Here is a 17,240-nt window from a genome sequence, read left to right as displayed (position 1 = left end):
AGAGATCTTGCAGAAGAGCTCAGTATTTCACAATTCATCTATTGAAAAGCACTTGTGTTTCTTGTCAAAAAAAAAAAAAAAAAAAGAAAAAAAGGAAAAAAAGAAAACCAAGGCAATCTCCTGCAGAAAAATTCTGCTAAATAAAATAGCCATTGTTTAACTAAGCACTTGGGGACTGAGGAAAAGAGACTTCAGTGACATGGAAAAAACAAATTTGGCAAAGAGACTCAATTTTTCACAGGAGGAGTTGTAATGCATTGGAACAGTACAGAGTTTTCCAAAGGTGACACATCCAAAAATGGCCTTATTGGGCTTTGATGACACTGGTTAGTCATACAGCATTCCCAAAGCTGGAAAATCCATTTAAAAAATTTAAATTACACAATTTACAGGTGGAGAAGGCTGAGCAAGTGTTTCCTGTAACTGGGATAAGCAGCACAAAAGCAAAGACCTAAGGGACAGCTTTGCTCCACCACAGACCAGGTGAATGAAGCCACACCTGGCCTAATAAAAACCATCATGACTGAATTATAAAAGCTCTCCCTCTCTCCATGTATTTTATCTCACTGCCAGGAAATCTCCTTCTCAAAAGTAGGTGCAGAACTTCCTTTAACTTCCCTTGCCACTTACTTGTTTAATCCCTCAAGCATGACACTGACAACTCCATCTAATATAAAGGGATTCTTAAAATCCCCTGGAAGGTTTTAAATTCTTTTTTTTTCCCAAATCCTTGTAAGTTCATGGCCTTAACAGTAGCCTGTAGCAATGAGCTCTGGAGGCTGATCACAGCACTAAGGGAAAGAAAAAAAAGGAAGTTATTTTATTAGTGTTTAGATCTTTTATAGCGTGAAAAACTGCATGAATGCCTTTGCTCATTTCCAAGGATTCCCATTACTCAATCCTCTCTCCAGGAACACATCTGAGTCTCTCTGGAGGGAATGTGGAGCACAGAACGTGGTGCTAGGAAGGATGATGGATGGAACAGGCACTGATGAACTCACACAGATCTTTACACACCCTTCCCCACTCCTACGTCAGGAAAACACCACCACACTCCTCTGAAACAGGATTTATCAGTTGTTTTCAGAGCTCACAAAGTGTTTAGTTATTATTTTGCTTGTTATGCTTATTTGGATTGGGTCACAGAGGTTTTATTTCACTCAAGGTGGTCTTTGAAGAGAGGCAGGGACTGATCCTGCCCAGGAGCAGTGACCCTGGAACAGCCCAGCTCCTCTCCCTGAGCAGCAGCAGCAGCACAGCCCACGATTTATCTCATGCATGCATTCATCCTGCATGTGATCTCACTCTCATATTATTGACAAGAATACATCTTCATACATTACAATACTTATGTGCCCTTGTGGTGCTGAAAATGCCATCACTTTGGGATAGCATGGCTCACAAACAGCTTCTCAAGGTTCTGGTTAAAATGTGCTTTGGGGAGAAGCAGATCAAGCAAAAACACAACCAGTTTGTGGCATTGCTAAAGCTGCTAAGGCTGTTTAAGTGAAAATAATGATGGAGCTCTGAGATCAGAATGAAATATGTGGGTTTAAAGCCTTTGTATATGATTTAAACAGCCAACCTCATCACAGTACCCAGCAACACCAGCAATGCTGCTCTTAACTAGAGCAGCTGTTTGACACCATCTCTCAGTTTGATCCACTCACAGCAGCTCCAAAATTCTATGTTCTTCCCTCTTTTGTGAATGCAAAGTTATGAACATTGCACCATTCTTTACAAATAGAATTCTGAACCCTCTGAACAATGACTGGAATTATGCAGCCTTCATGTATACCAGGATTTAAGCCCCAAAATCTTTCCTAATTTCCTGTTTTATTCCTCTTCTCGCATTAGTGGATCAAGAGGCACAAAGTGTTAAAATAAGGAGGTTTGTAAGATGAAAACATTTGCTGCTCCTGTGGAGTTTAAATGTCACACCAACATGGAAGCCTGAAAAACCTTTTCTTTGCTCCTTGTGCTTCTGCCCTTTCAGCATTCTCTTCTCTTATTTCCCAGCTCCATTCTCTGGATCTAACCCTGCTGCTGCATTCAGTGCCTGTAAGGCTTGTTCACCCCAGGACCAGATTCAGGAAGTCTCCAGGGAAGTGGGAAAATGACTGTACAGTTGAACAGTAATGGGCCCTCCAGGAGCTGGCCCCCATCAAACCATACACATTCCTGCCTAATAAGAAGGAGAGAGAAAAGCCTTGCTGACACAGCCAACGTTTGCAAACAAAAAGTCAGGACAAATTTAGCTTTGTCTGACAGGGTTGGATTGAAGATCAGAGGTCTCTGGTCCTTAACCTAGAAAGTCGTGCAGCAACTCTGTGAGGATTTGACAGGCCTGCAGCTCCCCCAGGCAGGATATGGGGAGCTCCAGATGGATGTTGTTGTATTAGCACAGAAGACAGAGTTTGGGAACTTGGTGGGGGTTTTAAAGAAGAACAGCCCTGTGATGGATTTTACATTTAAGGGCAGCAGTGAAAGGCCTGCCCAACCTCCTACATGGGGGAAGCAGTTACTCATCCCTACTTCTCCCTCTTCCACATTGCCATACTGGTGACTGCCATGAGAAACACATTTCAAGAACATTCAGATATGCTCTGACACATTTACTCATGATTTTTTAGTGACATGAAAACATTTGTTCAGAAAATCCTGCAGTACAGATCCTACCCTGGTAACAGAGTATAATAGTTTCTGTAACACTAATTTATCTATTTCCTTCATTTTGCTACTGCTAAATCACTACTCCTGGGTATTACAAATAAATAGACACAAGTGCAACTTTAGAGAATAAAGAAAAAACCAAACCAAGCACTGCACCACAGAGAATTTACTATGCTGAATCACAGCACTTTCTATCACCTGTTTGAAAAGCTGATGTGGGTCCCAGCCTTAACTTCTTCAACTATCAGCTCAATCTACACGATCTATTGATTAGAAGGTGCCATCACCTTGCATTTTTATCACATTTCTCAGGCAAGAATCTGAGAGCTCTACGCAACCAATTCAGTGAGAGCTCCTGTGAAGTCAGCAAATATTGCCCCAGCCTAAGGGATGAGAAACTCAGCCAAAGAGAGGTGAAGTTGTCCAAGGTAACACAATGACAGAGCCAGCAATAAAATCTGTAAAACTACTATAAACCCCCCCACAGACAGTTTTTCAGCTGGTTACAGGACACCCTTTCCCTGAAGTCTTTCTGGGTAAGTTTTTATTTTTTGATAAGTATTAATAATTTGGTATTCATCAAGAGAAAACTGGACAACAGGAATTTAGGAAGAGAACAAAGATTCTCATTTATCCATACTGCAGACATAGAGGTAGCAGGAAGAGGGGTATTTTATGTTTTCTCACTGATCTCTTCAACTTCTGCTCTGAAAGCATCACCTGGACATAAAGGGAAATTTATTCCATTTATTTATGCATCCTGAGTACTTAACATAGAGATCTAAGCAAGCTGGACACTTACTGTACTCTGTTATCTCACTATAGAAAACTGTATCATCAAAACCTGATTATTTATTACATTTAACACAAATTTCAGCTATATGAATTTACCCTTTCAAGTTATTCTAAACCAACACATCCAGGGGGACAATCTTATGCCCAAATGAGTGTACAACCAAACACACACATTGGGATGTGGGAATTGGGAAACTGAGATGATGCAATTGGGGAACTGAGATGATGCAGGTAATTCCAAAACCTTACATTTATTCCACTGCAAAAATCACTTTAAAGGCAGGCTGATAAACAAATGCTGTTTTACTTCCTGCTCTATTACCCTACTTGATGCTAAAATAGAAAGAATATTTAAACCACTAATCTCCGGGGTAAAGAATCAACTGCAGCAAAAATTTGCTTTAATGCCAGGCAGAGAAGGGAGAGCAACCAAGCTCCCCAAAAGTTGTCTCTTGATCTCCAGCAGGGTAATATCCTAGGTCAAACATCTCCCCTTCTGACTGTCTCTGAAATCTTGGAAGGGAGCTGCACAAATACAGCCAAGATGCCACAGTTTTGACCCCTGTTTTTGAGCTCTTTCGAGTCCCTGACCCACATTTGTCTCACAAACAACAAACGGGGATGAAAGGAGCCAGTGCAGCAGCTGGAGACTCCAGCTCCTTGAACAGGGGCTTGAGGGTAGGGAAACTGGAATTTAAACTCAGATCAATCTGAACTTACAGCATTCTGACAAGAGGCCTTCAAAGAGAATTCTTCCCTTCCTTGAAAACAGCAAGATATAGATCTTTCTAAAACACACTTTAACCCTCTTAGCAGTTTTATTTTTATTGCTGCCATTCTCTCATCAGTCTTCTCTTACTTTATGGCAAAACATTCATTCCAGTAAGTCCCTCCTCTTGCTTACACCATCACGGGAAGAAGGAAAGGCAAAAATAATGTCACGGAAAATATTTCCAAACTTATTTTGGAAAGGGGGTTCCACTGTTTTATTGAAGACAAGAATGTGAGGCAACCAACCCCAATGAAAACAACAAAGCAAAATCCAAATGAAGTTGAAACAGTCCTTTCTCCCCCAAGAGATTTAAACTGAAGAAGGAATGCTCAGAGATTCCCCATGAAATTTTAAGACTAGTGCGGTATAATCTCCAAACTCCTGTTCCAAACCATGGACTGGAACTGTGATAGGAAATAAATCCAAATTAAATAACACCAGAAGTGATCTTCTTTTCTACTCACAGTTTTCCATCATTACAAATTATTGTTTGCTATTTGCAAGTTGGGATGACAAAGAATAAATTTTGAATTATTTAACATAAGGGCCCAAATATTTAAAATCAATTCCACATATGTGCCTTAGGTAGAGAGAAATGATGTGAGACTTACCTTCTGAAAAACTTGATAGTTGGATTTAGACCATATGTCAAGCTAGAGTAGGCAAAAAAAAAAAAAAAAGTTATATGTTACTACAGATAAAGCAGCAGCTTTGGAGAGAAAATGGATCTACAAAGATATATCTCTGAGTTCACTATTTTGACCCCTTGCCCTCACCTGCTGCAACCCAAGAAAGGGAATTAATAACGTAAGATTTCCTTTGTATTGCAATGAAGAATGAACACAGTTCAGCGCAGTTTCAATAAAAAAATTATACATACAAGACCTGTTGAATTAATGAGTTTTCTTTAAAAAAGCAAAATCTTCATTTGTATGGGGTTGTGGCTGATCTATGCAAATATTCATCAGCTTGAGTGTGTTTCTAAAATGATGGCATTTTTATTAAGTTTATGCTTGTCTTGTGTTGAGTAAGTGATTCAGTTAAAACGACACAAAGAGCGTTTAGCTGAATTAAGCCAAAGCTTTGGGTCTACTGGGGCTAAATAAAACATCCCTCAGGAAACTGCATTTACATTTGCAGACAAAAATCACACTAACAGAGATTTAAGGTTGTAGATAACTGCACACATCTATGACTTAAACCTGTGCTCAGCTACACACAAACTAAGAGAAGAAAATTGAAATTTAAGATTTATTAGCCCCCAAACAGGAAGGTAAGGCTGTCCTTGATGAACAGCCCAGTGGCTCTGGTGTTTAACACTTCCTACTGACACATTAATGGTCTCTTAGCCCAGCCCTGTGGAACATCTTGGACTCTGTCAAGGAAAAGCAGCAGGGAAAAATAAGAGGAGCTTCCATCAATCCTGGACTTGCAAATCACTTTTTTTTCAACAGATCCCAGTGTACTCAACGATTCTGTATGCACAGGACTCGTCATGGGAAAGGTGTTTGATAAAGCATTAATCTCAGGAATCTTAGTCTAGACAAAAGAACTTCTGAGTGAATTTATGAAGCAGGGGTAGCTCCTCTGGTGCCTGATACCCTGGTTGGACACATGTGTTCTCACAAGGGGGGTTCTCTCTTTTTCTCATTATTAAACTGATTGTTTTAGCTCTGCCTTACATGCCCATACATTCTAACTGAGGGCACAAAGAGACTCTGAAATGAAGGAAGTCATAAGAAGTGAGTAAAACACATTAGAGGGAGGTGAGGGAAGTGAAGGGGAAGGATGCTGAGTCCAAGTGATTAATTCACCACACTAAAAATGGTCAGAATTCTAAAAGCTCTCATTCTTTTAGGAGCAGCAGTGTGAAGTGGCCCATGTCCAAACCCTGCACAGCAGTGACTCCTGAGTCCCCAGTGCTCAGTGTGGACAGGACATGAGGCTCAAACTTCAAAAGCCACTCCAGGAAGGATGTTTCACGGCTCAGCACGGCTGACCTTGCCGTGAGACAAAAGACAGCTGAAGTCTAAACGCCTTTTCCAGGCTGGATGGAGACACGAGTACCCCGAGGCACCTCCCTGCAAACCTTGTAACATTTCCTGGCTCTTGGGGTGATATCAAGAACCTGTGTGAACACCAACAGTCAAGATGCAGCCCAGGCTTGGACCCAGGCTTGATTTACAGGGAATTATCCCACCTGTGCCTCCTAGGAAGGCAGCACTGCACTTCCAGATTAGAAAATCTGACATTTGGAAATAAAAAACTAATGTGTATTTATTCCCCCCCTGCTCCCCCCTTAATTTTAATCTAATTTACAGCTTTTTTTTGACTGCAGAGTTAGTGTAATTGGAATGTATAGATGGTTTGCTGATCTCCAGTGATCAAACCAAGTATGTGATCCTCTCTAGTTAGGCTCAAAAAACGTCCACTTCAGATGCTGCTTTAAGATGAGTCCAACAGGTTCTGAATGTTCATTAGCTGGCATGGAGATGAGAAAGCTGAAAAAGTAATGAATGCCTGTCTTACAGACATGATGCTATCCATGTTAAAAAAGGAAGAAAGGAAAAAGAAAAAACCACTAGTCCCTGCTCTGTCCATACATCCTAAATGAGTGCCCACCTTTCCCTCCCGAAATTGAGGATTAAGGCAGAGGCAGATTAAAGAACGAATCGTTACAGGTCTATTATTCTTCAACTTTTCACTTTCAATCAAGACACACATTTGTAACTAAAAAACTGCTGAAAGCAGAATTTCAGGGCATCCTCTGCATGCGAATTAACCCGGGGCTTGCTTTCCCCAGCGCCCCTCTCCCCACCCACCCCCAGCAGCTGGAACAAGAGGCCGTTTTCTGAAGGTCGTCGGAGCGATTTCAAAAGCGATAACAACCCCGAATGTTCCCTGCATCCCATATCAAACAGGTCCGGTGCCAACACTTATTAGAGAAATCGGATTCAACCCCCCCTTCACCCAAACACACACACAGCCAGCTTTGAAGTGGTGAGAATGCAGGGATCAGAAATTACCCGAGAGACAGCTCTGCCTGTCTTTGAAGCTTTCCTTTGATACTACTATTTCTTCTCCTCTCTTATGCTAGGAGGCTAAAAGCTGCCTTTTCTTACTGATATGGGGTAATTAATGAAGCCGTAGCATTAACATAACCCAAGTTCCTGAACAGGAGAATTCAACAGAGACACTTATGTTTCTTTAGTTAAGTCTAAGGGATGCAAAAGAGGAATTTGGCTGGGCAGTGATGTGAAGTGCCCACATGACCTGTCAAGGTGGTTCTCGGTCTCTGCATCCAAAGAAAAGCACGGTATTATCATGCCAAAAAATCCCAATATGACTTTGATGGCCCAGCTGCCCTGTGAAGATGAGCTGCATAGCTTCATTTAGTCAGGAATCAGGAAAACACTAGTAATTAATTACCATCCGTGGTTAAATTTCAATGCACAAACAGCGTGTCAGTCTGAAATTAAGGGTGGCATTGTGCCACCACTAAAATCATGAGGGTAATTAAAATGAATCAATCTGTGGTGGACATGAAGGGTTAGGATGGTGAGCAAGAGCAACTCTGAGCAGGTCCAGCACCCATGACATGTCAGAGCCTGCCAGATCTCACTTACTGTTTTTGCAAAGTGGCACCAAAAATGTCCAAGTTATGCAGCTGGAAGCTTGGCAAAGACAAATTCTGCAGGGTGTGTGAATAATTCACGAGAGAGGGACACCAGCCACTTAAGAAATGCAGTGATTCTGTCTGTATAAGTAAAGCTTGAAAATAAAATCTCAGAATGGCTGGTCTTGTTTTATTCACTGCAAGCTTAAAACTTCTGCTTTTTCACCTTAATTTTGAAAGCGTTTAAATGTGTAAGAGGGAGGACCCAGCTTAGGGAGGCTTCAGCAGAGACTGTGTGAGGCTCTCACGTAAGCACCTGTCAACCTGCACAGCACAACGTGTGAGCACACAGCAAGATAAAGCAACCTGGAAAATGCAATGTCAGCTTTCCGGGGGAACTGCTGGTGTGCCACTGAGCAGCTCCACAACCAGAAGAAACACCCAGATTTGGGGCTTTTTGCCAGACTTGCCTGACTGAAGGACCAGAAGAGTCTCAACAGCTCTGCTGTTTGCACTTGCCCCTTCCTTTCTTCCCAGTAATGCAGAATTTGCTAAAAGCAGTGTATTTCCTGTAATAAATGATGTCTACTCTGATCAGAGGGAAAATCTTTGGCCTCTTTTGTGCACAGTCCATTTTTCACTGTCTGTGTGACCAGTCTACCAGTGATGGCCAATTCTCCTTTATTTAAACACCACTGAATACATCTGGTTACCCCAAACCCCTCTACTTGTAAAAGGTCTCCCACTAAATTTCATTTTTTGTACTTAAAGGCCTTTCCAATGTGTGCAGTTTGGAGGGTGACTCAACAGACCCTTATCCAGTTAAGTGCAAAGAAGTACAAAGACTTATCCAGTGTCCTTTCTTCAATGTGCCTTACAGAAAAGAGGCACTTCAGCATTGCCATTTGCATGTTAGCACCTAATTCCTCATCTCCCTGCTGTTTACAAATATTAAATGTTTCCTAGGAATATATAAGCTAAGTCCCAAATCAACAATGACTGTGTAAACTGCTCCCTGGAAAAATTATCACCTCCTACTGTGTTCCTGAGCGTTCTCCATATTTCTGTTATTTAATAAGGATGATACTCTCTGATCTTTTTCTTACTTTTTTTGTGTGTTTCTCCTTAATGCTGGTGCATTTTTCATGCTATCAGGCTAGCAACTGAGAAGCCAGAATCGTGCAGAAAACTCACTGAAGTACTTTCCCAACAGCATCTGTTGTGACAGGGAAGGAATTGCAATGGACTCTGTCTGTAACTGACTGCAATCGCTCATTCCCAGCAGGCACAATAAGGAAAGCAAATCATTGTGAGAGCACAATCTTAATTCTTATTCTCCAATTACCAGAGTAGTTAATTAGTGACAAAAAAAAAAGGAACTCACTGTTTGTCAATATGTGCTCCAGTTGGCAAAACTAGCCAACTACGCGTTTATTTAATCTTCCAAGCCAAATTTGCTCATGATTTAAGTGGCTCCAACTCCAATTCTACTTCAGTCAAATGAAATGTTCCTATAACAGAGACCTTCAGGTTTGCAAAAACTCTGGGATGCCCACTGGAATAGCAAAGTGCCACATAAAGGTCATGGGTTGGTGCAGCCTTAAAGGAGCACTCATACAGCCCAGGTTTGGACACAAAGCTAAATGGGTAGAGAACAGACTCCCCTGCAGACTGGCTTAAAGCAAGAAATAAGCCAGGTGTTAACAGCAATGCTCTGGAGGAGCAGAGCTGCTCCCCACTGACAGCAGGCAAAGGTTAGTGCCCCGTGCCCAGAGCTGGCCTTGGCAAGTCCTGCTGTCCCCTGGCAGCAAATGATGCCAGAGGAACAATGTGCAGCTCCCAGGAGAGTTCACCTTGAGCTGAACAGAATCCCAATGCCAGATGCTGAGTTTCAGAAAGAAACTCCTTAGTTAGCTTTTCAGCATATGTAGCATTATTGTATTTCAAGGGAGCTTCAAAGGAAACTGGATTCATCAGAGAAAACGAGCACACCCAAATGAAGTGTGACATGGGAATCCATCACACACTGTCAGTGCTCTCTCAGCAGACCATCATTTCACTTCCATGCAGAACGTGGGGTGAAGAGGGGCCGGTGCTGTAGCTCTGTATTTCTATGTAAATATACAGGGAGTAGAGAGCAGCTGCATCTGCAGCAAGCTGGTATTTAAACCTGCCTATCCGAAAAAGGCAAATCAAAATTAAGCAATTTTTATTTTACTACTTCTTGGGCCCTTTGAGAAAGAAGGTCTCACCTGGGAAACAGAGCTGCAGTATTTCCTTCCAGCAGCTCAGCTCCTTGCCTTTCCCAGAGAACAGAGGTTCAGACTCAGAGCTGCTGAACTCTGGGTCAGCACACAACGTGCTTCTGTGTGCTGAAACACAGATAACACAGTTATCACTTTTGAAAGGAAAAGAAGTCTCACCTCATTATAACATGGCCTATGGGTGCCAAATACTCATCTTGATATAATGAACTTTTTATTTTAATAGGCATCATAATCAGAAGAGAAGGCTCCAGAGAGATAATGTGAAACATGGAGGTATTTAGTGCTGTTACTGGCAACGGAGAGTCCTGGTGGATGTCTCAGGAACAGAGACCAATTCCACCCTGGAAAGAGACCTGGGCTGAGCTAAGGCCGTCAGGTCCCGTTAACATCTCCTGATGTGCTGAGGAGAGCCATATGGAGTGTGTGCAGGCACAGGAAATCTCAGGGTTCAAGCAGGGTGAACTGTTCACAAAACAAATCACTTGTGGAAACAGGTAACACTTGCTGTAGTAGCTGCTGTTCAAGATGTGCTGCTGCTGGCAAGCAAATTCTTGAGGAGCACCTACCAGTGATCCTCTCTGTTGTGTTTATTGAGCCAAAAAAAAACCAGCCCAAGATTTCTCAATGGCTCTCAGAAGAGAGAAAGCTGAACCTTGGGGTGTTGATGTGCTGGTACACTGCAAAATTGTTTTCTCAGTAGACACTACAAACACAGCAACTAGGGTCTAAGGTGATAAATCAGAAATTCAAGCAAAGGCTTCAGAGCTTAGAAAGAACTCAGAGATCTGGGGATGCACAAGCAAAGCAAGACAAATTTAAACCAGAACATTTTGCCGACATTCCCAATCTTTTGCCAGCTTTATGTTTCCATACTTGCAGTGGGATCCCAGTGCTCTGTAAACAGACAAAGATGAAATGCAGTGGCTGCAGAGGCCACAGCCCACCTTGCCATCCTCGGTGTAGACGTTCTCGTTGTAGCCTTTGACGATGGTGCGGTCGATGAAGAGGCTCCGCATCACCACAATCACTTTTAACACCTTTCCTAAGGTGACCTGTGAAGAACAGGACAAGGACACCAACTGAGGGCGAGTCGATGGTGTCTGAATTCATCGAGTTAACAGCTTAAGTTGATGCAATTTCAGTTTTCAATATGTTATAGAGAGACCAAAATAAAAGACCTAAAAGCAGTGTGTGATATGAGGAGGAGAGAGACTATAAAGTGCAGAACAAACAAACATTCATTTGCAACTGAAAATGTATGAGTCCACAGAATTCCCTTGTGCAGACATGACACTGCCAAGCAATTCTCTCCATTTTATTAACACCACAACTCAATAACTTGTCAAAAACAATGGGCAAATGTGATTATTTTCGATGAATTTGATATTCTCCAATATAAGTCCACTTAGAGAAAAACAATTCAAAAGAAGAATCAGACTCTCTTAATGCTGGCTTGTAAAAGCATGCCATGAGTTTAATGGAAAACATTTTCTGTCCAATAAAAATGTAAAATTATTTCAAAGGAAACTACAGCTTCAAGTAAAAATGTTACATTTTCAAAGGTTTCATTTCCTTCTGTGAAAGTGTTAAAGTGCAAAGAATAAAACTAGTATAATGGAAAATACAGAGGGTCAGTCAGAGTACAACAACAGAAATGAGCCTAAATTATATTATTGACAAAAATGCAATAATGAAGGCATTTTAATCTAAAAATCAATTTACATTTCAAAGATGAAGTTGTACTTCAATACAGTTACGGTATGTGTCTAACAAGAATCCTGTCTTTGTATTTTGTTATGCAGAGATTATTAGAGAGTTTTTCCTCAGTCACAAAAGCATAAAACCAAGATAAAACCCAAACAATTAGCTCATTTTAATATTTCCCAACCAGCAGCAACTCATTTTCTGCCGTGTTCCAACCTTTCATCCTGTATAGATTAACACCCACTGAAACAAATGTGCTTTTACTGCTGACCTCAGCAGACAAATCCACACCTAAAGAAATAAGTCAATATGCACCTTTATTGATCTGTTGGATGTTATTCCTTTGTAATTTCTGTTAATGACTCCTGCCCATCACCTTGTTCCAACACCAGCAGCCCCAGCTTGAGCTGATTTAATCAGCAGACAGCAGGACAGAGCCACAAACTCTGGACAGAACTGATGCCAAGCCTTTGGCATGGGACAGGGAGAACTCCAGCAGGGAAGAGTCTTAACAACAGGGCAGGACAAGTTCGCAGCAAGAGAAAAGACAGAGGAACAAGAAGGGAAGACAATGACAGCCATCAAGCAGACAAGCTGCCAGGCATCATGCTGCAAGAACATAAAAAGTGGGTCAGAAAAATGGGTAATTTCTGTAGAAAAAACATGTGAAAGGCTGGAGGACAGGAACTTGTATCAGGCTCTGAGCCATGGACACAGCAGGAACCATGAACATGTATGGAAACACCATATTGTACTATCAGGTGCTGTGAATTTTGGTTTAAATGCAGCACCTTGCCAGGGTACTCTTAAACAAGACCTAGTTGATCCTCATATACAGAAAATGGGCAGAGTTATTTCAGCATCTGACACTGTATTAATTAAGTTAGAAATGCAAAGTCATGACCCAGAGGTGCCTAAGCTATGATGGTGATCACCCACTGGAATCACAGAGTTTTGTCATAATTGCTATGAGGAGGAAATGAATAAACTTTGAGACGAGTTGCCAGCACATTAAGAGTTAACTATTTTCAATTTATTTTTCTGCCTTATTAAAACTGGCACTTTAGTGGAATATTGGTCTGCTGAGAGAACGGACTCTTATTTATAACTTCACGCTAGGCATCAACCATACATAATAAAATTAAAAATAGGAAAAGAAGACATTTGAAAGAAAAAGAAACCTTAATGGAAGAAGGATAAGGCTGCCCTACAAACACTCAGACCCAGCTTTCTGTATAGTATTTCCTATCCCCATTGCCTTCACACACTTCAGTTGAAGCTCCCTTCTTTCCTCTTTCTCTTTACATTGTGCATTCACAGCATTTCCCAGTGCTGCCAGGTAGAAATAAATCTGAGGTTGATCTGAAGCCTGTGTGGGATGTTCCTGAAAATCCTCTCAGTGAACAGTGGAAAATAACATGGTGAAAAATCCTGTGTGTGGCACTCCAGCTTGCTGGAATGAACTCACTGCTGGTCTCAAACCTTCTCCCCACCTGATCTACCTGTACAAATGCTCCTGCATTAGCTCCCCTGCCCTTCTCCAGGTGATGTGACTTCATACCCTTCCAGTGGGTCACTCTCCACTTCCAGAATCCAGCACAGCACTGGAATGTCACATCCTGCACAATGTCCAGGACAGTACCTGGATCAGCCACTTGCCTGAACACCAAAATTCAGAATTCCTGTCTCTCACAAATGTAAGGAGCTGTGGAAACCTAACTCTAGCTGGGTACCTCAGTGAGCTCACTGAGGAAGGTCCTATTGCTTTACAGAGGGCACCCAGGCACCCTGGAAATCCAAACTTCGCCTGGGTTGGTGCTGAGTTGTCAGAATTAGCTCTTACAGTGCTCTGGTACTAGAACAAAAAACTTTCCTCTTTTGTACCACTCTTGTTTTGACAAGGGATTCCTGTAGACTTTACTCTGGCTGGAAGAGAGATCGAGACTTCGAGATGATTTCTGTAGGACTGTATCATTAGCTAAGTCTGACAGAAGCAGGAATTTTGTAAAAGAGTAGCTCAGAAAAATTACAGTTCATAGTTTTAACAGCACTGAAAGAATGAGAGTAGTAGTACAAAGAATGAACAACAGCCTGTCACCAGACTGGAGGATGCTGTGAGATGTAGAAGCCAGAACTCTGCTCCACAGCTATTTGCAGGGTGAAGCACATTCCATATTGTACACAGCAAATACTTTTTTTTTTTCCTCCAGTAATCAAGATTCATAACTATTTCCAGGGCTTAATGTTTTTGTTCAACTCCACTGTATTTTACAAATCATGTTTTTCAGCAGACCATTTTATTCCAATCCCTGCTCAACTTGGCTACTTGTTCAGAACAGATCTATGTATGGAACATAATTTACACTTACAGTCGGTCATACAACTGTGTCCCTACAGATCACCTGAAAGAAGGTAATAAAACACTAATGGCTTTGGTAAACCAGTAATGTGACAGTTCTACTCCAAGCTCCAAGAGTGCAGGTCTCTCCTGGAGGTCCAGACTCACTCAGATGGTCCCTATTTAATGGGCATTGAAATGTCTCTACATTTCCACAGGTACCAACTGAGAGAAATTTCTTCCCTTGTTCAGAAAAGATACCTTTCAATTGTGACAAGAAGGCAACAATTTCCTTTCTAAGCCAAGTTTTCCTATTAAATTTCAACTTCTCCTGTCGATATCCTGTTAAGACAGCACTTGGCTTTTTAATATTTTGCCTGAAGGATATATGCCAACTCGTCCTTGATGTAGAAAATTTTAATTCAAATCAATACATGTACAAGGTCACTTTAAAATTCAATTAATATGAATGAAAAAATATGCCCCACAGTTCTGTGAGCTGAAAATGGAACAGTTGCAAGTTAAATACTTCTGTAGCTTCTGTTTTGGGCTGTGTAATAACAATGTACTTCTAACTTCCTTTTAACTGAAGTATACTAAATTCAGACAGTTAAGTTATTCATAAATCCCCTGCTTCCTAAAATGGCAAGCCCCAGAAGAAGGTAGGACAGGCAGCTGATTGAAATCTGCAATATTATGCAGCTTTTCTGACAAAGACATATAGAATAAAAATCTTCTTGAAATATCCCAGTTTTTAAAATATTTTGTCTATCACCAAGATAAATTTCAAGGAGCATCTGACAGACACAGTATGCCAAGGAAGGGAGAGGGGGAAACAGAATAATCAGGGAGAATGACTTAGATAATTTCTTGTAAGACTGCTAAAAAAAGTTCCCATTTAACACCAATTATAATTGGAAAGAAGAAAGTATCTTTCCAAGTAAGTCAGAATCAGGGTCCACATGAGTTTACAAAATAAAAAGGATCAAACTTAATTTACCATGCCAGAACTCTGCCTGGAGGAAACAGCTTGAAATCCCCCCTTCAATTTTGCCTCCTCATTGAAGCTAATACCAAGTGAAAATCCCTTTTATGAGCCATTTAAACAACATATTAGCAAATGCTCTTTCTTAAAATTTATTTAAGTTTGATATCAGGAAAATGTATGCTGACAACACCAGGCTCCCACACTTTGTGAAATGAAAAATCCCCAAAGCTGCAGATTTCCCCTCAGCATTCCAGGGAATTTGCTGCTGATTTGAGCTGCAGATGCTCTGCAATGCAGAGCTAAAAGAAAGAAAACATTATTTTCAGTTAACATGGGCACCTCCCTGCTTCTATAAAAAGGAGCACAAGTGTGTGTGTGTGGTTTTTATTCACCTCAGAAATAAGGCAATATCCAAGCAGAGATGTAACCAAGCTACAGATTTCCAGCAAAAGGCTGGATACCTGCTCCTTGCCATGGAACCAGCCATAAGCTCAGCCTCCCACTCGCAGATCCTTCTTACTAATCAGTACAATGCATGGAATTCATATTTATATATGCTCGAAAAAAAAAAGATTTTGCATTAAAAATAAAGATTAAAAAAAAACAGAAACCAAACCAACGCACAGACTTTCAATTGGACTTTTTTCCTCTCATTTTTTATGTCTCATCTGCTGCTGGTATGGCTGCATTTCCCCTCACATGCTCATTATTCTTTAATGACGCCTATTTGTAAATAGCAAGATAAGATGCAATTAAGCCATTAGAGTCTAAATAAACAAACATACTAATTAGGTTCTTTACAAGGATTTCTTTTTTTATGCAAGGGCTGGAATTTACCTTTCATTAGTCTAACCTAATTGCAATAGAGCCTGCTAAAAAGTCAACATAAATGAAGGACTTTAAATGCTTCCACCATATCAAGGATGAGCTGACTCTTCTCCCTTGGTAACATCCCCTATTCTCTTAATAAGGCAAAAAACCTGGCACAGGAATATTGTTCAAAGGTTCAAGGACAGATTTTGCCAGTGGCCAGTCACACTTAGGGAAGGGTCACACCACTCCATTGCTACAGAAGATGAAATGGATTTTGTCTCTTTTCTCCTTTCTAAATTAGAGCACAACTCTCGGGGTTTAATCTGGTTGTTTCCACCCGAGATTCCAAAGCTGGCTGGTGGTTCGTGTGGGCACGAAGGGAGTGATTTTCCCTCTTGACCCCTGAAGGATTTAGGGTCTGCTGTCTGACTCTGTGTCTCTGTGTTCTGTGCTGAGCTCGGTGCTCGGTGTTCGGCGCGCGAGAATGATGAGGAGTCTCAAGGTCTTGCTTTTCTGGTTTCTCGCGTTGTTTATTAGTTCTTATCTTACAATTCTCTGTGTCCGGCCAAGATGTTCACAGCAGCCTGGACACGAGGTGACTCCCTTTCCCCTGTGTCCTGCCATGATGTCCACTGCAGCTCGGACACAAGGCGACTCCCCTGTGTCCGGCCATGGTGTTCTCAGCAGCTCGGACACAGGGCGACTCCCCCCCTGTGATGGGAGGTCGCTACCTCTTATACAGATAACTACGTACCTATTGTTTACAATTCCATGCCAATGTCTATCACCTAAACTAACAGGGTCATTTCTACTCTGATCCAATCCACTGAAACTACTTTGTGCCCACGTCACTGCAGAAGATGGATGCCAAGGGAGAAGAAGAAGAACCCAGGGCACCGCCCTAAAACCACCATCTTGTCCCTTTGCATCTACGTTCTAAAAACCCAAAACTACAAAATCTTCTGCACAGTGATAACTACACTACTCTCAGTAACACCTTTGTGACTTGCAATTCTTCTCTCTGTTGGATGTTTTTCTCATGGACCAAAATCAAAGCCTGTGTCTTCCTGGGCTCTGTGCCAGGCAACCCCCCCTGCACAGACCCCAAACCCTCATTTTCGGGTCCCAGGCCTCTCTACCGAGGTCTGTGACTTCCCAAGGCGCCCAGAGGGATGCCCTGGACTCCAACACACAACCAGGATTTTACAAGGATGAAAATGATGTCTGATCTTCCACAATATAAATCTATGAGAATATCAATACACACCTGAGAG

The 17,240-nt window shown here is 41.6% G+C and overlaps 1 protein-coding gene across 1 annotated transcript in view; it reads right to left on the bottom strand.

Annotated features, from left to right (window-relative positions):
* Positions 1 to 17,240, bottom strand: part of MED27 (mediator complex subunit 27) — an 85,166-nt gene that overhangs the window by 4,889 nt on the left and 63,037 nt on the right. Inside the window, exons 5-6 of the mRNA XM_083875843.1 lie at positions 11,068 to 11,175; positions 4,852 to 4,893 (exon numbers count right to left, since the gene is read on the bottom strand). Coding sequence (XP_083731969.1) covers positions 4,852 to 4,893; positions 11,068 to 11,175 — 150 coding nt within the window. The remainder of the gene's footprint in view (positions 1 to 4,851; positions 4,894 to 11,067; positions 11,176 to 17,240) is intronic.

This window comes from Zosterops lateralis (assembly GCF_965231275.1).
Source record: "Zosterops lateralis genome assembly, chromosome: 20".
In the NCBI taxonomy this organism is placed as follows: Eukaryota; Metazoa; Chordata; class Aves; order Passeriformes; family Zosteropidae; genus Zosterops; species Zosterops lateralis.
This window is presented reverse-complemented; position numbering and strand designations above follow the sequence as displayed.